The 23,726-nt window shown below is 43.6% G+C and overlaps 1 protein-coding gene across 1 annotated transcript in view; it reads left to right on the plus strand.

The window, feature by feature from the left end:
• LOC126419426 (protein lethal(3)malignant blood neoplasm 1) overlaps nt 1–23,726 on the plus strand; it is a 147,875-nt gene that overhangs the window by 92,100 nt on the left and 32,049 nt on the right. The window contains exons 2-3 of the mRNA XM_050086614.1: nt 15,332–15,503; nt 18,985–19,116. Of these exons, the coding sequence (XP_049942571.1) occupies nt 15,332–15,503; nt 18,985–19,116 (304 nt within the window). The remainder of the gene's footprint in view (nt 1–15,331; nt 15,504–18,984; nt 19,117–23,726) is intronic.

A 23,726-nucleotide genomic window follows, 5' to 3' on the forward strand; every position in this document is an offset into this window, starting at 1 on the left:
CAGGAACCACATGTCACAGACGTCTGTAAACGTAATCATTTGATACTTGGTCAACATGTCATCTACAAAATAAATTTTGTTGTGCTACCTCTTGTCTTTCTTGGTGTTGCATTTACGGTGACCAGCAGTGTATATATATATATATATATACACACTCCTGGAAATAGAAAAAAGAACACATTGACACCGGTGTGTCAGACCCACCATACTTGCTCCGGACACTGCGAGAGGGCTGTACAAGCAATGATCACACGCACGGCACAGCGGACACACCAGGAACCGCGGTGTTGGCCGTCGAATGGCGCTAGCTGCCGCCGCCGTCAGTGTTAGCCAGTTTGCCGTGGCATACGGAGCTCCATCGCAGTCTTTAACACTGGTAACATGCCGCGACAGCGTGGACGTGAACCGTATGTGCAGTTGACGGACTTTGAGCGAGGGCGTATAGTGGGCATGCGGGAGGCCGGGTGGACGTACCGCCGAATTGCTCAACACGTGGGGCGTGAGGTCTCCACAGTACATCGATGTTGTCGCCAGTGGTCGGCGGAAGGTGCACGTGCCCGTCGACCTGGGACCGGACCGCAGCGACGCACGGATGCACGCCAAGACCGTAGGATCCTACGCAGTGCCGTAGGGGACCGCACCGCCACTTCCCAGCAAATTAGGGACACTGTTGCTCCTGGGGTATCGGCGAGGACCATTCGCAACCGTCTCCATGAAGCTGGGCTACGGTCCCGCACACCGTTAGGCCGCCTTACGCTCACGCCCCAACATCGTGCAGCCCGCCTCCAGTGGTGTCGTGACAGGCGTGAATGGAGGGATGAATGGAGACGTGTCGTCTTCAGCGATGAGAGTCGCTTCTGCCTTGGTGCCAATGATGGTCGTATGCGTGTTTGGCGCCGTGCAGCTGAACGCCACAATCAGGACTGCATACGACCGAGGCACACAGGGCCAACACCCGGCATCATGGTGTGGGCAGCGATCTCCTACACTGGCCGTACACCACTGGTGATCGTCGAGGGGACACTGAATAGTGCACGGTACATCCAAACCGTCATCGAACCCATCGTTCTACCATTCCTAGACCGCCAAGGGAACTTGCTGTTCCAACAGGACAATGCACGTCCGCATGTATCCCGCGCCACCCAACGTGCTCTAGAAGGTGTAAGTCAACTACCCTGGCCAGCAAGATCTCCGGATCTGTCCCCCATTGAGCATGTCTGGGACTGGATGAAGCGTCGTCTCACGCGGTCTGCACGTCCAGCACGAACGCTGGTCCAACTGAGGCGCCAGGTGGAAATGGTATGGCAAACCGTTCCACAGGACTACATCCAGCATCTCTACGATCGTCTCCATGGGAGAATAGCAGCCTGCATTGCTGCGAAAGGTGGATATACACTGTACTAGTGCCGACATTGTGCATGCTCTGTTGCCTGTGTCTATGTGTCTGTGGTTCTGTCAGTGTGATCATGTGATGTATCTGACCCCAGGAATGTGTCAATAAAGTTTCCCCTTCCTGGGACAATGAATTCACGGTGTTCTTATTTCAATTTCCAGGAGTGTATATATATATATAGTTAGAATGTTTGTTTTCTCTGCGATCAATGTTGTTTAAGGTTAAACTACTATTAAAAAATATAAACAATAAAAGAAGGCCTTAGATCCATTGCATGTGTATGAAAGACACGAATAGAGCTGTACCAGGCATCGTCCAGTCGCGTCACACGTGACCTTTCTGCGCGTGCACAGCGGCCCTAGGCGACGGCGGGGATTCGCTAACTCATTATGCGCGTGCTTGGAGAAAGTACGACTCGCCAATAGGTGACTCCGTGTCACGTGCTGAGCGCTCACCCACGTCCCTACAGCTTTCCGCGCACGTCCGTCACACACGTGTGATTTATTTAATCGGTCGGAAGTGGCAGCCACCGGTAAGGTGCCGATGAAGCAATCGCCTGAGATTTATTGGCTCAAAAACTAGCGGCACTGCCTTCGAGGTCGATGAACGGCACTCTTGCTGCCATCGTCTATTTCTTTCATCGTCGCCGCCGCTGCTGCCAATAAGGACTCTAAATCCAACTCTGCGCCAAATTATAGCCTAAAGGGTTCGTGAAAATTATATATTGCCGAAAGCTCACGGGGATTCACAGTCGACTGGTGGTCAATACAGGTATAATTGCCTGCACCAATCGGCTGACTGGGGGCGTTGTAGAATGTCGCAGGATATTATACGCTGAGTTAATTTTATTCAATATTAATTTCTCCAAGTCTATAATGACCAGTTAGAATCAAAGATCTTGATGTTTTCCCAAGACCACCTGTGTCGATGTGCCAGTAAAGAACCGGTGCTTATGGATACGCTTTATGCCTTGGCAGCTATCCCTCATCTGTTTGTGTGTTTATACTCAGTGTTACTGCAGTCTCTCCTCCATGGAACATGTCATTTCTAAGTGTACTCGCCATGGGGAACGATTTCATATTCGAAACGTGATAGAAAACGGTTCAAAGACAAGATGGTAAATTAAGAGGACACGCGTGCGTTTCTAAATAGCACGAGTAAAAATTTCAAAAAGAATGACTACAACAAGTGCCTCTAATAACATCGGTGTATTGCGAAAGTTGTACTATAAAGCTAATTCCATCTTTGATATACGGACTGTACGGAAGAGGTATGGCCAACATTCAGGAAACATTCCTGATACACACAGCAAGAAAATAGGAGGGGCTTTGAATTAGTAATGCATTTTTTTCTGCCAATTTCGTTTGAAACAATGCGGAATTTTTTTGGGGATATCTTGGAATATCCCACTCGAGCCCTATATCTTCATAAAGTTCCGATAGGAGACGGCACTATTCTTAGCCTTCAAAATGACGTCTGTATTGGAGGTGCTTTCCAAGCAGAGAGCTGTCACTGAGTTTCTTTTGGCAGAAAACTAGGGAATCACAGATATTCGTAGGTGCTCGCAGAACGTCTATGGAGACCTGGCGGTGAACAATAGCACAGTGAGTCAATGAGCGGCGTGGACTTTCCAAAAAAATGATGTGGTGTGGCCCTCAACTACATATCCTCCGACTCAGAGTTGAAATATTAAAAGTTTTGGCTGGTTTAGTTGTCTAGGGGCTGGGATACGTAGTTGCCGTATTACAAGCCAAATACTGCTGACTCTACAGTATACAATATGTATAGACGCATGAATCGAATAGCAGGCCGGTATGGCCGAGCGGTTCTAGGCACTTCAGTCTGGAACTGCGCGACCGCTACGGTCGCAGGTTCGAATCCTGCCTCGGGCATGGATGTGAGTGATGTCCTTAGGTTAGTTAGGTTTAAGTAGTTCTAAGTTCTAGGGGCTGATGACCTCAGATGTTAAGTCCCATAGAGCTGAGAGCCATTTGAACCATGAATCGAATGTGAATTTTAAAATTTTCCCGGCGAATTGACTGTTCAAACAAATTTTGGGCTTGCAGCCGGTCGTCGTTCAATACTTCGCACGATATTTCAACTGGGCACCTGCCAGTCATCTTCAGATGAGCCATCGCAGACTGGCGAAAACGTCCTCCGTTCCGCAATATATAGCGTACTGTAAGTATTCTGCGAATGCGTTGAAAACTTGATAGTTGAAGCACACTGCCCGCCGCCAGCGCCCTCGCTGGTGGAATAGCGGAACTTAGTCGCCCTCTGCGTTGCTGTTTGCCACGGCCGTCGACGCACTTTGTCGTCTTCGATTTGAGCAAATCGTGGACATGATGGGATTCCATATTGCGGAACGGCGGACTATTTCGCCAGTCTGCGACGGCTCACCTGAAGATGACTGGCAGGTGCCCAGTTGAAATATCGTGCGAAGTATTGAACGACGACCGGCTGCAAGCCCGAAATTTGTTTGAACAATGAATCGAATGGTCGAAGGTTCCTATCACTTGGCAATTGCGAATTTTGAAAGTAACATAGACATTTATAAATAAATGATTGCAATTAAGTAAATTCTGGAGGTACTATTTTAACGACTTTAAATTATGAGTACGATGGTAGAAGTACCTTTAAGAATGCCCTTTGTTACCGTATAACACTTATTGTTGTCGATGGTCCAGCAGTTAAATAAAATATTAGTTGAATAACAGGGAAACAATAGATTCCTACTACACGTAATTAGTTATGAAGAAGAACATAGCTCGCGAGATATTCAATTCTACACGCACACTACGTCTCCACTGCAGACGCCACGGAAATCTCACAAGTGCACAAGTCGGCACTACGAAATATTTCTTAATGTAGGTTAATTCTTATAGAGAAAAAAACAGCAACCAGCCACTATTAATACTGCTATTTATTTAGGTAAATAGCGCCGTTACCGGTTTCGAACAGGCAAGTTCATCATCAGACGGCCGTTCACATGATTTTCAAGATACAATTTACATTATAGTCCGTTTAGGTAAATAGCGAAGTTATCAGTTTCGAACCACGCGGAAACTGCTCCACTCTCCAAGTCTTTCCTGCGACTGCCCATCGCTGCTTCCTGTCCAGCACTCTCTCTGTCCTGTGCCGTACTCCATGCTCCTCCCCCACTTTCATACAGTCTCTCCATTAATGAGCGCTGTGATTTGTTCCCGTCATGTCTTCAAGCCAACGCACACTCACTAACATACTAAAACACATACAAAATACTGGATTTTCATTTAAATAAATTGAAATTAAATAAATATTCCTATGGCTGGACCATAAACACGCTCTAACACACATTATTAAATACATAAACAAATCAAATAAACATATATCAAAGGAATAGAACAGAAGTAAGCCAGTAGGCTAATATCTCTGTGCTTTCTAAAACACGGTAAATAATTCACCAATTTCTTCAGGAATAGTATGTATCGGATATAAACAAAGACATAGATGAATAAATATATTTATAAGCATGCTGCTACCGTTTTTTCGTGTAACTGTGGAGTATTTATGGCCTGACGCCATTAATAGGAATTGGCCACTTTGACCTCCAATAACTCATGTACTATTCAACATGCCTGTAATTCATACCAATTTAGGTTTACACTAATAGCTTTCTAAAGACATATCGATCAACAAACTCGGATGAAATGTTCTGTTTTGGAAATTCGTTGCTGGGTGTTATTTGTATAATTTACAGTCAGATACTAAACTTTAAACTAATAAAGATATTGAAAATCTGATTACACCATAAGAATTGTCATGCAAGTAATCGTAACGTACATGTTTCTTTTTGAGGATCATGATTTCTCTGGCTACTACTAATTTCTATATGAACTTTGAAATGTCTGCCATTAAGGTTTCACAAAGCCCGCCATCTTTGGCACTCCCTGCATGTCTCCTTCACCGACACAGCGTCACCGTGGAATTCCCAGCCACGCTGTCAGATGGACGACGTGGTCCGGCCATTGTGCGGCATCACGCCGTTGCTAACGTGCTGCGGCTTGCCGAGCGGCCCAAGCGGAGGCCGCCAACTCTGAACTTAGAATATTTTCAGCGCGCCACAACTCGCCCGTTACCTAATAGTGGAGCAACTGTCATCGTTACAACAAGGTCGCGACAACTTGTCCCATCTCCCATGCGGCGGCCGTATGCACACAGACACGACTCCTCCAATGTTCGAATGTGCGGACAGTCTCATTAGGGGTGATCGACAGATCACAATCAAACACACCGCTGTATAACTGGATTTCTCTGTTTGTAGTCCTGACACAAACGTCCACCAGTTGGGGTACTCAAAGGTGCGTGAACGCAGGGTTCGTCGTCGCCTAGCAGAAGACCATAAAGAGCAACGAAGGACCATCTGTGTCGAATTGCTTGTGTCTTACATGCCTGACTGTGACAATTGTTTATCGAACATCGTCAGAAGCTGTGGCACATGGGTTCATCATTCCAAACCAGAAACAATACGGCAATCCATGGAGTGGCGCCAGACTACTACTCTTCTGAAGAAAAGTTCAAAGCCGCATCCTCAACTGGTACAGTCATGGTCGGGGCTCTGATGGGGTTCTTCTGGTCGATGTCCTCCCTGATGATGTAACTATCAACTTTTAAGTGTACTGTACTACTCTTAGGAAACCGAATAAATGACTTCAGCGTGTTCTTTGCCACAAAAATGCAACCGAACTTCTCCTTCTACATGGCAATGCAAGGCCTCAAACAAGTCTGTGCATCTGAGAGGAGCTCACCAAAGTTCATTGGACTGTTCTACCTCGTTCACCCTACAGCCCGGATCTCGCACCTTCGGACTTCCATCTGTTGGGTCTTAAGTTGGATGGACTCGCAGGAAGCAATATGTGGATGGTGGGGATGTTACTGATGTAGCAAGACGTTGGCTCCAGCGTCGACCAGAAGAGTGGTACTATACAGACATACAAGCCTTCCCTGTAAGGTGGCGTAAGGCCGTCGTATAGGACGGAGATTATTCTGCATTAGGGATTTCTAGCCAAAATGGTGTATTGGAATCCTGAATGAAATCAACTTCCTTTTATAAAAAAAGTGTTGCACTACTTATTGAATTCCCTCATATGTTTTCATGTTGGCCTCCTCCGTTTCTAAAAATGGTAAGGATAGATCAGCTTCCTGTGAAGCACTCTCCATACAGTCATGAGGTCAACATTACTTATTTAAACTAATTCTCTTACGCTGACACTAGGGCTGTCGTCAAATGCACGAAGATGTTCAGGTATCCTCGTCCTTCTAGGCCTGGGGGGGGGGGGTCACGAGTAGTAGGCTTAAACGTTCCTTTCTCACTAGGAAAACGATCAAGTGCCTTAAATATCCTCCAGTCGAGGCATCGTCGTTCTGTAAATATCTCCCGATACAAACGTTGAGCACCACGGCCATTACCGTCTGCTAATCCGTATATCAAATGGGCGTCCGGCAGTTCCGCGTTTGAGAAAACTTCCACTACATTGTATCGGAAGCCAAGTTCGTAAAGAACACGAAGCATTTGATGTTACATTCTTGATACTAGTGGAACAATGAAATGAGTCACATGTCAACGTAAGTATAGAAGTGAGGCACATGTCAACGATACCTTCGTTCAAGTGGAGCAACATACGCCGTTGGTGATCCGAAAAATTGCAAAATTACTGTACGTTCTAACCGAATGTAACAAAGAAGGTGTTTTGAACATTTCATATGAGAATCGTTTCATGTAATGCCGATGTATTCTGTTTCTGTACTTTTCCGGTCATAAATCTGATTACTACGAGAAATCATTCGATTCTTTTACGGGTGAGGAAAGTTCTCTCAAAGTTTGGCCATACCTTTTTCTTACACCCTGTATACAACTATTCGAATGTTTCTGAAGTATGTTTTGGTAAATACATTAGAAAAAATGGTACATGAGCGTTTATAAAGACTTGCGCAGAAACACCACACGTGTACAATGCGCATCAGAGTGTTGAGATTCAGTGAGGCAATTTGCCGTTCGTTGGTAGAAATAAGAACTACCTAGTGAGCAGCATGTAAGCGTCGACGCTACGATAGCTACATCCGCCTTCTTAAGACTATATACCGTTCTTTCGAGGGCCGTATTATGTTAATAAACGAAGGATACGTGCAAAGAAGTGTCCTTTGTTAATTTACTGAAATTTTAGTGAAGTTTGCATCTGCGTCAGGACCACAAGCCATAGAATTCAGCCTTAAGAACACTACTGGCCATTAAAATTGCTACAACAAGAAGAAAGGCAGATGATAAACGGGTATTCATTGGACAAATATATTATACTAGAACTGACATGTGATTACATTTTCACGCAATTTGGGTGCATAGATCCTGAGAAATCAGTACCCAGAACAACCACCTCTGGCCGTAATAACGGCCTTGATACGCCTGGGCATTGAGTCAAACAGAGCTTGGACGACGTGTACAGGTACAGCTGCCCATGCAGCTTCATCACGATACCACAGTTCATCAAGAGTAGTGACTGGCGTATTGTGACGAGCCAGTTGCTCGGCTACCATTCACCAGACGTTTTCAATTGGTGAGAGATCTGGAGAATGTGCTGGCCAGGGCAGCAGTCGAACATTTTCTGTATCCAGAAAGGCCCGTACAGGACCTGCAACATGCGGTCGTGCATTATCCTGCTGAAATGTAGGGTTTCGCAGGGATAGAATGAAGGGTAGAGCCGCGAGTCGTAACACATCTGAAATGTAACGTCCACTGTTCAAAAAGTACCGTCAATGCGAACAAGAGGTGACCGAGACGTGTAACCAATGGCACCCCATACCATCACGCCGGGAGATACGCCAGTATGGCGATGACGAATCCACGCTTCCAATGTGCGTTCACCGTGATGTCGCCAAACACGGATGCGACCATTCTGATGCTGTAAACAGAACTTGAATTCATCCGAAAAAATGACGTTTTGCCATTCGTGCACACATGTTAGTCGTTGAGTACACCATCGCAGGCCCTCCTGTCCGTGATGCAGCGTCAAGCGTAGCCGCAACCATGGTCTCCGAGCTGATGCTGTTGCAAACGTCGTCCAACTGCTCGAGCAGGTGGTTGTTGTCTTGCAAACGTCCCATATTTTCACTCAGAGATCGAGACGTGGCTGCACGATCCGTTACAGCCATGCGGATAAGATGCCAGTCATCTCGACTGCTAGTGATACGAGGCCGTTGTGAACCAGCATGGCGTTCCGTATTACCCTTCTGAACCCACCGATTTCATGTTCTGCTCATAGTCATTGGATCTCGACCAACACGAGCAGAAATGTCGCGATACGATAAACCGCAATCACGATAGGCTACAATCCGACCTTTATCAAAGTCGGAAACGTGATGGTACGCATTTCTCCTCCTTACACGAGACATCACAACAATGTTTGGCCAGGCAACGCCGGTCAACTGCTGTTTGTGTATGGGATATCGGTTGGAAACTTTACTCATGTCTGCACGTTGTAGGTGTCACCACCGGCGCCAATTTTGTGTGGATGCTCTTAAAAGCTAATCATTTGCATATCACAGTATCTTCCTCCTGTCGGTTAAATTTAGCGTCTGAAGCACGTCATCTTCGTGGTGTAGCAGTTTTAATGGCCAGTAGTGTATATACATGGTGTCTGTCCCAAGAGCCGTCAGCTGCATTTTCTCTGCTCTTTCGGTATATATTTGCAATTTCGTTTTTGCGTTGTGTAGCTAAGGTCAATCCAAACAATTTCTGCTCGTCGTTGCGTCTTCCATGCGACGTCCGTTGTTAACAGAGAGCATCAGTTTCTTTCCCATTACAAACAAAATTATTTTTAAATTAGAATTTTACGAGCTCATTCGCTAGGGTGCTCCGAAATTGATCTAGTCGTACATTCATTTTACCGCCATATATTAATAGAATAAACAGCAGTCCAGCAGAGACTCAGCAGCGCTGCATGCTTGGCGGCAGCAGTCAGCCTGAACAATGGCGGTGCTGTCACTAATGGAGTATGGTTATTCTTCGGGTTTTGCTGGTCCTATTGATCCATGCCGATAAAATGAATATCTCACTAGATTAATAGGAACCAAGACATCGCAAGAACACCTAAAATTCCGGTATAAAAATCATTTTATTTCTAACGGGAAACAAACCGACGATTTCCGTGACATGAAAAACGTGATGAGCAGTATCTGTTTGAACTGACTCCAGCTACACACTGCTAAAATACATTGCATATATCTGCCGAAACACCAGACAGAATGCAGTTGACGACTCTTGGGACAGACACCGTCCACCATTTATAAGAAGAAAATGGAAACAACAAATGCTGAAGACGAAAAAAATCATGACAACAAAAAATAGTAATAGCAATAATAATAATATTAATGATAATAATAATAGTAATAATAATAATATTGGTTAAAAACAGTCTTGGTTGCCCATACTGTTGCCAATACTGTTAAGCACTGGTTTTGCTGTTATACCACATATGGACTGGAAGAATTTCAATAATAATAATAGTAATAGTATAATAATAATAGTAGTAATAACAATATCGATGACGATGATGATAATGATAATAAACAAATCGCCAGGAGCATCGTTTATTTGCAGCACTTTGGATGTTATCCTGAATATCACACCATTTTCAGAATCTGAGATTCTTTACTTCTCCTTGGTACAGCAAATTAGAAACGTGAATCGTGGAACGGAGATTGTGACATTCCACTCAGGCGTAGGATCGAGAAATAGAGGAAACTGAATAGAGAAAGAGAAGCTGTGGCTGTCTTTAACAAATCAGAGTAAATTAACAGCACGGACTTTCAGCTTAGTAAAACACAGCTGCAAAACAGATTGAACGAAGAAAATTTCGAAAGACTTACAGAGAACTTACTCCAGCATGAAGAAATGGCTGCACACTCACTAAGACAGTAGGAAGCCTCGAACAACACATATGCTGATGTGCCGAAACCTTATGGCTACTGCCCATAGCGGGATTTAATGGTGTCCGGTGGCACTGTTGCGAGAACGTGACGTGGTTAGAAGGATATGTAAGCGGAGGAGAGGCGAATGAGGAGAGATTCTGGGGACGATACGGGCAAACGTAATACGGCAGAGCGGTATGGCCCGATACCTAGGAACGAGAATCTCCTAAACGGCGAAGCCTGTCTGCTGTTCTCGCACTACTGTCATGAACATCGAGTAAGCGATAAGGTGTTGGGAGTCCACACCTCGTTACAGAACGTGGAGATTAGAAGCTAGCCCGCTCCGTAATCCAGGATAGGAGGCAATCAATAGCAGATTTGGCGACAGGGTACAACGCTTCTACTGGCACAAGTGTTTAGGAGCTCACCGTGCACGCTCGTGAACATGGTCTCCACATCTGACAACCCTAGCATGTTCCTTTTTTGACCTAACTGTCAATCACGAATGCAACAGTCACAGCTTCATGGAGATTGTACCGTGGATCCGTGGAAACGTGTTGCCTGGTAGGGTGAATCACTTCTCTTGTTACACGAAGTCGATAGTCATCTCCATATACGCCATCATCCCGGTGAACGAGTCCTCGAAACATGCACAGCGCTTCGGACGCATGCCGGTAATGGGAAGTATTATGCTATGAGGGACATTCTCGTGGGCTTCCGTGGGCCCTGTGGTGGTAGTGAGACGCATCGTAAAAGCTGTGAACTACATGAACATCATTTCAGCCCCACTGCATTTCTCTATGGTTGATGTCTTCCACGAGGATGATAGTACCAACCGGCAGGATAATTTGCTGTGCCACATGGCTGGAATCGTGCTATGGTGGTTTCAGGAGATCGATAGCGGATTCACCTTGATGTCTTAGGTATCAAAATGGCGTGATCTGAACCCGATGAAGCACATGCGGGACGCTACCCAGTGTCAGCTCCGAGCCATCATAAGAAGGGCATGTAATCGACGGGGTTTCCGCGTCTTGCTCTTAGACATCTGGAGCCACGTACCTCCAAAACCTACCAAGCACTCGTTGAAGTCATGCCAAACCAGAACCGTTGCTGTATTACTTTCTAATGTGGACCAACAAATTATTCCCTAGTTCTAAAGTTTAGCATTGCTTGTAAGCTCACATGTCAAGCGCCTTGGAACGGCCGGCCGGTGTGGCCGAGTGGTTCTAGACGCTACAGTCTGGAACCGCGTAACCGCTACGGCCGCAGGTTCGAATCCTGCCTCGGGCACGGATGTGCGTGATGTCCTTAGGTTAGTTAGGTTTAAGTAGTTCTAAGTTCTAGGGGACTGATGACCTCAGAAGTTAAGCCCCATAGTGCTCAGAGCCATTTGAACCATTTGAACTAGCCTTGGAACGAAGGCATCACGACTAATTCTGACAGCAACGTTGCCTGAACGATATGGGTCATGGGCTTTGCCTCAAAGATTTGAGAATGGACGTTTCGGTAGGAGGTTAACATAAGTCAATAAACGTTTTCGTCGGTGGTAGACGCTTCAGACTGCATATTCTGTCATGCACGGAGTTGACGTGTGGGCTGAACTAATAAAAATGTGTGTGTGTGTGTGTGTGTGTGTGTGTGTGTGTGTGTGTGTGTGTATGTGTGTAAGGAAGAGGGAGAGAGAAGAAGGGAGGGAGGGAAAGGAAGAGACAGGGAGAGGGAGAATAGAACGAGAAGGTGGAGAAGGAAAAGGAGTACAAGGAGGAGAAAGAGAAACTATAAGATATGAGCTGTTACGTTTGTAATACATAGCTCTGGGCACTGGATGGTGGAAGATATAAGGGGTGATCAAAAAGTTTCGGTATGAGGACGTTGCTTCAATGTATATGGAACGTAGCGCGACTCCGATGCGGGAATATAAGCACTGACACGTAGACAGGCGTCTTGTGTGGCATTCGTGTCCTTCAGACGTGCGTGCTGTAAATGCGCAAACGTGAACTATGGCGTCGATATTAACAAATGCGTCCAAACAGGGCTAACGTGATACTGTTCTTTCCTTGGTTGCCGAACAACAAACACCGGTAGTCATCCGAAGGAAATGTATAGGACAGCTCGTATGTCGAAAACCACTATTGTGGAATGGTGCGCCAAGTTTATTACTGGTCGCGATTCGACACAGGATGCCCCCGTATCTGAAATATCGTAACGTATAAGTCAAGTGGGAGACACTCAAGCACTTCCCCTACAGTTCTGATCCCTCCCCAAGCAATTATCGCTTCTTAGGTCCGTTAAAAAAAGACGTTGAATGCCGACGACTACTGCCGATTATGATGTGCAGCAGGCACTTACGGACTTTCTCATGCAGCAGGACACGTTGTTTTACGAATCCAGACTGTCGCCGTGTTTTTTAATTGTCTATTGTTTTCCCTGTCTGCTTCGTGTGTATTTTTATTAGCGTCATCATCCCTATGTTGTTGTTTTAAGTTCCACGATTTCTTTTCGCCTTGTTACTCTCTAAGTCTCCGATTTTATCGCCTGTTTTTTATTATTTGTTCTCTTGATCTTTGTCAAAAAATCTGTCGGCTGAAGAGCGGCATACTAAGCTGCTGCCAGCCCGCCCCCTTCAGGGGGAATTGAAATTCAATAAATGGAAAAAAAAAACTTTGTAATCCTACACCTTTGCGAATTAAAAAAAGCGAAATACTGCCACTGAAGCTACTATCCTCACAGATAGAGCTGCCAAACAATTTAACAAATCATTTTACGCGTCCTCAATTCCCAGTCAACGTTTTGTTGCTGTAATAATAATAATAATCAGTGGGTCAAGGTCAAAGGTATGGAGGAAGTGAAGATAGAGAGGAGAGCGGGGGAAGTGAAGATATAGAGGTGGAAGAAGATGGACAGAAAGGCAGGAGAAAGTATAAAACGCACAGAGAGACAGGGGGCAGGAGGAGATAGAGATAGGGGGGCAGGACGAAATGGACAGGGAGAGGAGGAAGCAGATGATAGATAAAGAGAGGCCAGAGGAAGAGGAAATCGACAAAGGAAGGGGGAGAAGGAGATGGGAAGAGAGAAGCAGAGAAGGAAATTACGATATATATCCAATTCCAGTATTTATTTAACAATTTCGAAGGTTTACCAGGTTTGCTAGTCGATTATAATTAGACGAGTTCGTTTGAAAATTGTTGTTATTTGAATGAAGTTACTATGCAAGAGACGTGATTCATTCCTGTGGATTCTCTCCATCAGTGGTCTCCTTACATGAGTTTTTTCCTTGTGTTTACGTTTTCTGGAATATTGCGTTGAGTGAAACGAATGACTCTGGCTGTTTTACTATTGGGAACGCAGTAATCGAAGTTTGATGGTGAGGTAGCCAGGTGTAAATATTACAGCAGCGTGAAAAATATGTGTGTGTGTGTGTGTGTGTGTGTGTGTGCGTGCGTGTGCGTGTTACTTTTAAATTTTTAGTACACAGGGAGTAATGACACCAAACTTTTGACGGTCAGGTTAATAACATTTCTTTTCTCTCAATCAAATGACTTACTTTGAGAACTTTGCAGGTACACTACTGGCCATTAAAATTGCTACACTAAGAAGAAATGAAGACAATAAACGGATATTCATTGGCCAAATATATTATACTAGAAATAACATGTGATTACATTTTCACGCACTTTAGGTGCATAGATCCTGAGAAGTCAGTATGCAGAACAACCACCTCTGGCCGTAATAACGGCCTTGATACGCCTGGGCATTGAGTCAAACAGAGCTTGGACGACGTGTACAGGTACAGCTGCCCATGCAGCTTCATCACGATACCACAGTTCATCAAGAGTAGTGACTGGCGTATTGTGACGAGACAGTTGCTCGCCCACCATTGACCAGACGTTTGCAGTTGGTGGGAGATCTGGAGAATGTGCTGGCCAGGGCAGCAGTCAATATGTTCTGTATAGAGAAAGGCCCGTACAGGACCTGCAACATGCGTGCATTATCCTGCTGAAATGTAGGGTTTCGCAGGAATCAAATGAAGGATAGAGCCACGGGTCGTAACACATCTGAAATGTAACGTCCACTGTTCAAAGTGCCGTCAATGCGAACAAGAGGTGGCCGAGACGTGTAACCAGTGGCACACCATACCATCACGCCGGTTGATACGCCAGTATGGCGATGACGAATACACGCTTCCAATGTGCGTTCACCGCGATATCGCCAAACACGGATGCGAACATCATGATGCTGTAAACAGAACCTGGATTCCTCCGAAAAAATGACGTTTCGCCATTCGTGCACCCAGGTTGGTCGTTAAGTATACCATCGCAGGCGCTCCTTTCTGTGTTGCAGCGTCAAGGGTAACCGCAGCCATGGTCTCCGAGCTGATAGTGCATGCTGCTGCAAACTTCGTCGAACTGTTCGTGCAGATGGTTGTTGTCTTGCAAACGCATATTTTGACTCAGGGATAGAGAAGTGGCTGCACGATCCGTTACAGCCATGCGGATAAGATGCCTATCATCTCGACTGCTAATGATACGAGGCCGTTGGGAACCAGCACTGCGTTCCGTATTACCCTCCTGAACCCACCGATTCCATATTTTGCTAACAGTCGTTGGATATCGACCAACGCGAGCAACAATGTCGCGATATGATAAACCGCAATCGGGAGGCATCACAACAATGTTTCACCAGGCAATGCCGGGCAACTGCTGTTTGTGTATGAGAAATCGGTTGGAAACTTTCCTCATGTCAGCAAGTTGTAGGTGTCGCCACCATCGCCAGCCTTGTGTCAATGCCCTGAAAAGCTAATCATTTTCATATCACAGCATCTTCTTCCTGTCGGTTAAATTTTGCGTCTGTAGCACGTCATATTTTTGGTGTAGCAATTTTAGTGGCCAGTAGTGTAGTAAATTTTGACAATATTGGTTCCAGTGAGTGGTTTTCCTGTGGAGGTGTGGCCCCTCCGTTCCCTCGCTGTCACGGTATGCCTTCCTCGTGTTGCAGGCACTGTCAGCGAGGAGGCTGGCCGCAGTGTGGGCGGTGGCGGCGGCGGCGCTGCTGTGCGGCCTGGTGGTGGGAGCGCCCGCTGCCTCAGACGACGACTACACGGACGAGAACAGGCCCTACGAGTTCGGATTCGTCATCGAGGGGCAGCAGCATCGCCACGAGAAGAAAGGTCGCACATTCGAATATGTCTGTATTTTCTCTTACTCACTTAAGGGGAGGCTCCAGCCAAAAATGTAACCTTTCCTCAACGTTTCCGATTTCAATCGAATTTAAAAATCATGTGTGTCACGTAGAAATGTATGAATATCTAACCTTTGAAGCCCAAAACTTTTAGTTTTTGAGTTTTTAATTTTTAATATGATTTTAACGGTATTTTTGAAAACCAGCTTTTGGTACTAATAATTTTATGTTCACTTTTCAGATTCCTCATGTTCATTCACAAGACATTGTTCAACAGTTTTATGCATTCATCAGACATACTTACAGTATTTTTTTTAAATTTTAAAACTAAAATTGTCTTTAATTATCGGTACATAAATGTGATAATGAAACAGACAAATGACATTTTCGGTAATATTAATGATTACTCTACCACGCAAACATAGGGGTTACACTCTTCTGGTGTGAGACGCTCCCTGGGGAGTTCCACCGGGGCCCGAACCGCACAATAACCCTGGGTTTGGTGTGGGGTGAAGTGGACTGCGGTAGTCGTCGTGGGGTTGTGGACCACAGTGGCTGCGGCGGGAACGGAGCCTCTCCGTCGTTTCTAGGCCCCCAGTTAACATAGAATCCAATACATACAAATATCTCTGGATCACAGAGAGCACAAGTTGCTTGTTTGCGAAAGTGTGAAAGAAAGACTAACAGAGAGTATTCATCGATTACCACTGATTTCTACGTTGCTTCAGAACAACATTGTCAAATAAAAAGTTAATTATCCTAATGTGCGAAGAATGTGAAACAGTTGTTATTTATTAACATACTACTAAGGATTAATTGAGATACTTGTCCAACTCGTAACACAAATTAACTTTCCGGCAGGCAATTTTGTTATCTAACATATTTTTTTAAAGAAAAGACTCGAAATTTTTTCCTTGGATATCGGTACGAAGTTGAGTTTTTCAAGGAAATGATTGGCTCACCGTCTCAAAAATTTTGTATTTGGTGTTTCGACTCATTTCGCGATCCAGAACATTTTTGCGACGAGCTTTTCCGTGCGCTCGTCGCTCACTGGCAGTCTTCTTTTCCCTGGAGCTCTACAACAGTGCTAACCCGGTCTGTGATCACTACTTCATTGACTGGCTTGCTGTTATCTTTCTAGGAGAGTTATGTAACATATTTTGTGCAATCGTGCGATAAACGTTTTGCGAAAAAGAATAAATTCACTCTAGGCATCAAAAAGGAGTCAGTAGGTATCGATTGCGTGAAACCTAGGTTGCCTCGTTCGCTCAACAAACCAGAGGACTTTCGAGGGCAGACCTCTAGTTTATACTACGCTTCTTGTGTTACGAAAGGTCATCGATACAACTCAACACAGTCACCTCATACAGAAAAACGGTGTAGAAATATTGCAACAGGTATGAGGTTGGAGTGAAATTATTTATCGCAAAATTGTTGAAGCTGTCGTGGCCACTTTTTGAAAAATCGTATGTATGTCGCGCAAGCACGGCGTGAAGACTATTTACAAACCGACCATCAAGACTAAAGTGTGTCTCATATCATCAAACAACAAATGGGACCCACTTGCATCATCCGGAAAATACCTCATAGGTACCCTGTAACACATGGAACGGTTTATGTAACAATGACTGGACGAGGCATCAACACGAGGATCATCAAACATAAGCGCTATTGCAGACTGGTACAGGTGGAAAAACCTCGCGTGGCGGAAAACGCGCTGTGTGTTACTGACCATATAGTAAAACTCACTGACGCGAAAGTTCACTCTGTGCAGAACACCTACCAACCCAGATTACTGAGGGAAGCTACAGAAATTCACATGCATGACCATAGCTTTAACAACAAAGAGGAAGGCCTCAGGCTAAACAGATCGTGGATTCACATGTTGCAGCAAACGACCTTTTCATGCAGCAAGAGGAACACTTTCCGAAAATTAGATCACCGTGTCATCCTCTTGGTTACCTTGATACACATTATAAAATGAGTACAAATCAAAAGGGTCTGAAATTTCTTAACTTCTAACTTTCCCAGAATTTCAACGTCTGAAGTCTGATGTTATGCGCTTTCCCAAATTTAAACTCCAAGGCTTATTACAGTTGAAGGTCGCGTAAACAATTGTGTGGCTGTAGAGGCTTAGAGCAAAAAGTAGTGTACAACCATTAAATTTACCTGCAAGTCTACTGGATGCATCCTTAGCACTGAAGCACCAAAGAAGCTGATATAGGAATGCGTGTTCAAATACTGAGATATGTAAACAGGCAGAATACGACGCTGCGGTCGGCAACTTCTATATAATACAACAAGTGTCTGGCGCAGTTCTCAGATCGGTCACTGCTGCTAAAATGACATATCAAGATTTAAGTGAGTGTGATGTGGTATTACATTCGGTATACGAGCGATGGGACACAGCATCTCCGAGGTAGCGATGTAGTGGGGATTTTCCCGTACGACCATTTCACAAGTGTATCGTGAATATCATGAATCCGGTAGAACAATCAAGTCTCTGACATTGTAGCGACCGAGAAAGATCCTCCAAGAACGGGACCAACAGCTACTGAAGAGTATAGTTTAACGTGACAGAAATGCAACACTTCCGTAAGTTACAAGACCTCAACATTAATTTTACACCTATGTCGCAGCATCGGTAAAACAGTTAATACAACTCTATAGCACTTGTTAAAATCGTGTGTGCAAGTTGTGTAAGCAATCAGTGAATTGTCATGCATAGTATTACATACGAAAACCCTAACATGTATGTCGACTTTACTACACAACAAGTCGAACATATGGTTTTGTGAACGACGTCAATGAATGTCCAAAAATAGACTATTTTCTACTACCTGTTAATTATAAAGAAATAATTGCGCATCGGGTAATACTACAGTCGGACATAAAAATGAACAGTAATGGTATCAGAGAGTTGTACATTATTTAGAACGACCAGAATAAGGGACGTCAATGAAACAAACGAATTTCTTGTCGAAATTCTACTTTACATCTTTATAACAAGTGCGTCTCTGGTAACTGCCACCTGAGCGAAGGTCAGAACATAATAATAATATTTACTTGTCGATGCGCATTGGAAATTTTAGTAGTCTTTAACAGAAGTTTAATATCTCCAAAACAGTTCAATGTGAAGAAAATGCTGAGTTCTTTGGTTTCTATGTTAACCGTAGGTCTTTAGGTGTTTCCACGAAATAATGATAAAGATGGATTTCAGGTATTTGGACTAAAAGGAATAGCATTCAAATATACGTTGCAGCTGATAGATACTTTACTTTTTTTCGTATCACTGTCCTACAACTAAGGGTTTGGAACGATTCTATAACAAATGCGCGTCTATAAATCAGGTTATACAGTCACTCCTCAGTTTGCTATTATAATTGTGCCTCGAGACTTCATTAAAGTCTCATAACTATGCGAAGAATGGCCACGTAAGTAGTGAATCATTTGTAACGACATGTCCACAGATGAGAGAGGCATCATCATGGGAGAGTTCGGCTTCATCACGGCGGACGGAGTCTACCACGTGACGGTGTACGCCACGGACGAGAACGGGGACTTCAAGATCATCAGCATGAAGAACATCCGCCTCGGACCGCGTAAGTACGATAAAGTGTAATGCCTACAGGATATGAACACGCCGACTGAAGCACATTCAAGGAAACAACATTGTGTTTTTCGTGGCGGAGTTACCATCGTTTCTTTCTTTGCCCCATCAACTTTTGGGAAAACAGAACTTGAAACTAAATGAGAAACTCTATTGAAAGTAATTCTAAACAAAGATTATATCTAAACAAAGATTGAGACCTAATATCATCGGAGGCACGTAAAACAGGAATCATTCCGGTTACTTCCAGACAGGCAACACAGGAATATATCATAGGCTGAAACAGATGAACAAAATTATAATTCGAACGTAAACTAATAACAATGATTGCTGGACGAGGATTGGAAGTTATGTGATTTACCTCTCAAAAATCCGTTAATAGTACCAAACTACTGCTGTGGCAAAAAAGAGGGCGTCTAACAAATTTACTCCCTTGAAACCACAACATTGAATGTCGTGGATGCTGTATATTACACAAACATTCGTAATCTTCTTTGCCCAGTAATAAAGACAGCTTGTATACCTCTTCACGAGCCACGGTTTCTATGTTGTCGTCATGATAACGGAGTAATGTGTACGTCGGAGGCAGCTTATGTGACTCGACTTGGAAGTTGCTGGAGACAGTTATGACCAATGGGTTCAACATTATCGTTTATGAATGAGCAAAAGTAAATTTATTAAATAATTTTTTTCTCCTGAAAGGCCATTTTTTACTATCAAACATTTTTATGTGCCGAAGTTATCGGTTTGCCAGAATTGTCAATTTCAGGCGCGCCTACAAAGAATAAAATAGGAATAAAACAAGAGTACGAAAACCAGGAATAAACCTTGGTGACTGGTGTTAAAACAGTACCAACAATTGCCTCTACAAACAAAAAATGTAATTATGTAGAACCCGTTAACACAAAATGTTTAATCGTATAATCGCTGAATTAATGATTAGTCAGTTATGTTTTTTGTTATTTCTAACACCTTTTTTACGACACGGTTACACGAGTATTTCACATTTCCGTAAACATTTTCGACTAGGCAGTGCCCATTACAAGATTAAAGGCACATGTTGTAAGCGGTTTTCGTGTTGTCAACGGAAAACCCTTGCAGCATATTTCTGTAGGCTGAATGTGAACACCTGTCGTCAAAAACGGTTACGGAAATGTGGAATGCTCATGCGATTATAATGTAAAACGTATTAAAAATAACAGGATATGAGTCATTCGCTCGATCTCCAACTTAGTATGTAATTTTTGTCAACCATCTTTCAATTATTGTTTTTACAGTATATATCTTTTGTACGACGAGGCAACTTTTCGTATATTTTAAGATCCAATGAAATGAGAGTCCGGATCTAGTAAAGACGCTGGCCGCTGCCACCTCTACAGACACTTCGCTTTTTCAAACAAGTGGGCAAATTAAATCACAGTGAACAGTGTTTGCAATACACATTTCAGTAACGCTTAAACAATCAACTGTTAACCTGCTTAAGAAAGTTTTCTTGATGACGTCATTGGATCGAAGAAATACTTGATGAGGGATAACATGATCACGATGAAGATTGCAGCGATAAAATTTGTAGAAATTAAAAGAGTTTTTGACAGAAAACGTCTTTATTTAGTTTAATAACCGGTTTCGATAATTACGATCACCATCACATTTGGCTACAAAGGAAATATTTTGTACAAATATATGAGTAAGAACATTAGGTTTTTTTCTTTATTCTTATTTTATCCCCCTCGCCCCATATGAGCGAGGTGGGGGCCGCGAGAGGTATAATATCCCGCTCTTCTGCCAAGAGATTTGCAGTGTAAATAAAGAGATAAGATCAAGATTTAAGGATGCAATACTAAAAACAGTTTTTAAATTTACAAGATGATGACAATGACGCTAGTTACATTAAATACGATGTTGTTGTTCTTCGTTTGTTAAAAATTAAAATCGAAAAAATAATAAGTAAAGGTAAATGAGAAAATAAATGAATATTTAATAAGGACAGCGACGCATATTAAATAGGAGTACTGCTCATTCACTAAAAAGTGGTGGGCACATCTCGACCAGTGTACCTGTTCGCGGATTTCGTCCTTAGTACCATTGCGTTCTGCTCCCAACAGAAGCTTTTAGGGATAGCCTGTATCTTCGGGATTAGAAATTTGCTTCCACCCGCTGACAAATCCTATAGCCCCTCGTGATTCTTATCGACAGCGACATCCACTTTCACCAAGCTTTCGAACACAACATTCCTACTTTGATTCCACCAAGCTTTCAAACACAACATTGCTACTTTGATACAGACTGACGTGAGTTCCTCTCTTCACATCAGAGTTGCAATTACACACATCCTAAGTTATTCTCAGGTTTTCTATGCGAATTGCACTGATGAATTCTTCTCAGGAATTCAACTGAGTAAAATCTTTGTTTTGGAGCGTACTTTCGACACGTTGCCTTCTTGCCATCTGCTGGCGAAGTATCTCGGTCTTTCTGAACGCTGCTATTTATCCGTTTCACGTGGTGTCTTTAATCTTCAGGAATCGTACCAAGTGAAAGGAACTCAAGCGTCTGAAACTGAGAGTCCATGGTGGTTGGGGAAGAGGTGAAGTGCCGCGTTAGGTCTTGAGGTCGGTAGACAGCCATACGCTTTGCTGGCGCTCTGATACCGGAACGCTCGTGGTGTGTTTTAGGTAGGGCATCGTAAAAAGCGGATCTGAGAAGGAAGCCGCTAATCACTATATGTTCTTAAATTCATTTATATCACCTCCTTGATTATCTACTGTCTGACAAAAGAACTGAAGTACTCAGTAGAGTAAAAGGGTGAATGGCCTTCCAGACCATGATGCACAAATTTTAACATTAAAAGGCCTTTGTGCTCAAACGAATGTCACATATAATTACGAACGATGTAGCGAAGTTAATCCAACAGCAATAGAGAGTTTTTTAAACCTCATCAAGGAACAAGAGTGGAAGGATGTTTATAGTGCCGAAAACATAGACGATAAGTATAATGCTTTCCTTAATACATTTCTCACGCTCATTGAGAGTTGCTTTCCACTAAAACGTTCTAAACGGGGTACTAGCAGTAAAAGGCAGACAGCAAAAAGGTCATTATTCACAGTGTTGAGAATGGCTGTAATGTGGGGTATGAGTGGGGTACCGTCAAATGGCGGGGGGGGGGGGGGGGGGGGGCTCCAGGGAGCAGTGTTGGGACCACTCCTGTTCCTTATTTATTTATTTATGTAACAGATATGCCCTCTAGTGTCACGGGTAACTCTAAAATATTTCTGGTTGCTGATGACACTAGCTTGGTAGAAAAGGATGTTGTGTGCAACATTGGCTCGGTTTCAAATAATGCAGTTCATGACATATGTTCATGGCTTGTAGAAAATAAAGTAAGGCTAAATCACAGTAAGACTCATTTTTTACAGTTTCTAACATACAATTCAACAAAACCCGACGTTCTAATCTCACAGAATGGGTATGTGATTACTGAAACTGAACAGTTCGAATTTCTAGGTGTTCAGGTAGATAGTAAACTGTCATGGAAAGCCCATGTTCAGGACCTTGTTCAAAAACTTAATGCTGTCATTTTTACTATTCGAACGCTATCTGAAGGGAGTGATCGCTCGACACGAAAATTAGTCTACTTTGCTTGTTTCCATTCGCTTATATCGTATGGTATTATATTTTGAGGTAACCCTTCCCATTCTAAAAGGATATTTTTGGCTCATAAACGGGCAGTTCGGGCAATAAGTGGTGTAAGTTCCCGAACCACTTCTCGACCTCTGTTCACGAGTCTAGGTATTTTGACATTGGCCTCTCAATATACATATTTCTTACTGTCATTTCTTGTTAACTATATTATCTTATTCCCAAGAATAAGCAGTTTTCACTGAGTTAATAATCGGCAGAAATCAGACCTGCAGTTGACACCGACTTGCTTAACTCTTGTGCAGGAAGGTGTGCAGTATACTGCTGCATCCATTTTCAATAGGCTACCACAAGAATTCAAAAATCTTAGCAGTAACCCACGCGCTTTAAAATCGAAACTGAAGAGTTTCCTCATGGATCACTCCTATTCTGTCGAGGAGTTCCATGAAACATTAAGCTGATTCTTGTTGTATTGTTGATTGCGTTTACTTAAACTTATGGCTTGACTTTTTTCGGGTTCATGAACATTTTATTTTTATCTGTTATTAGTTTTACGTTGCAATTACATGTGCTGACACGTTCCATGACCTTGGAGATTTGCTCCTCAGTTTACTCCTACTGATCTTGACGTGTAAATAAATAAATAAATAAATAAAGAGGAGGAGGAAACGAAATAAAACTTCATGGGTTTCGTGGCTATGTGATGTTATTTCAATTGATTACAAATTCGAGTCAAATGTACGAAGAACTTTACAGTATGAGTGCATTTATCGGTGTAAGTTGCACCCCCTGAAGCCTGGATGTATGCACTGACCCAGTTTGGGAGAATGTCGTAAAGTGTTGTCCCCTCTCCAGAGGCAAGCTGGCCCACAACTCTTCTGGAATGTCCTTGTCATCCCGGATACTGGCACTGAGACAGCGTCGACGATCGAGCTGGTCCCACACGGGTCCTACAGGGATCGAATC

This window comes from Schistocerca serialis, chromosome 9 (genome assembly GCF_023864345.2).
Source record: "Schistocerca serialis cubense isolate TAMUIC-IGC-003099 chromosome 9, iqSchSeri2.2, whole genome shotgun sequence".
In the NCBI taxonomy this organism is placed as follows: domain Eukaryota; kingdom Metazoa; phylum Arthropoda; class Insecta; order Orthoptera; family Acrididae; genus Schistocerca; species Schistocerca serialis.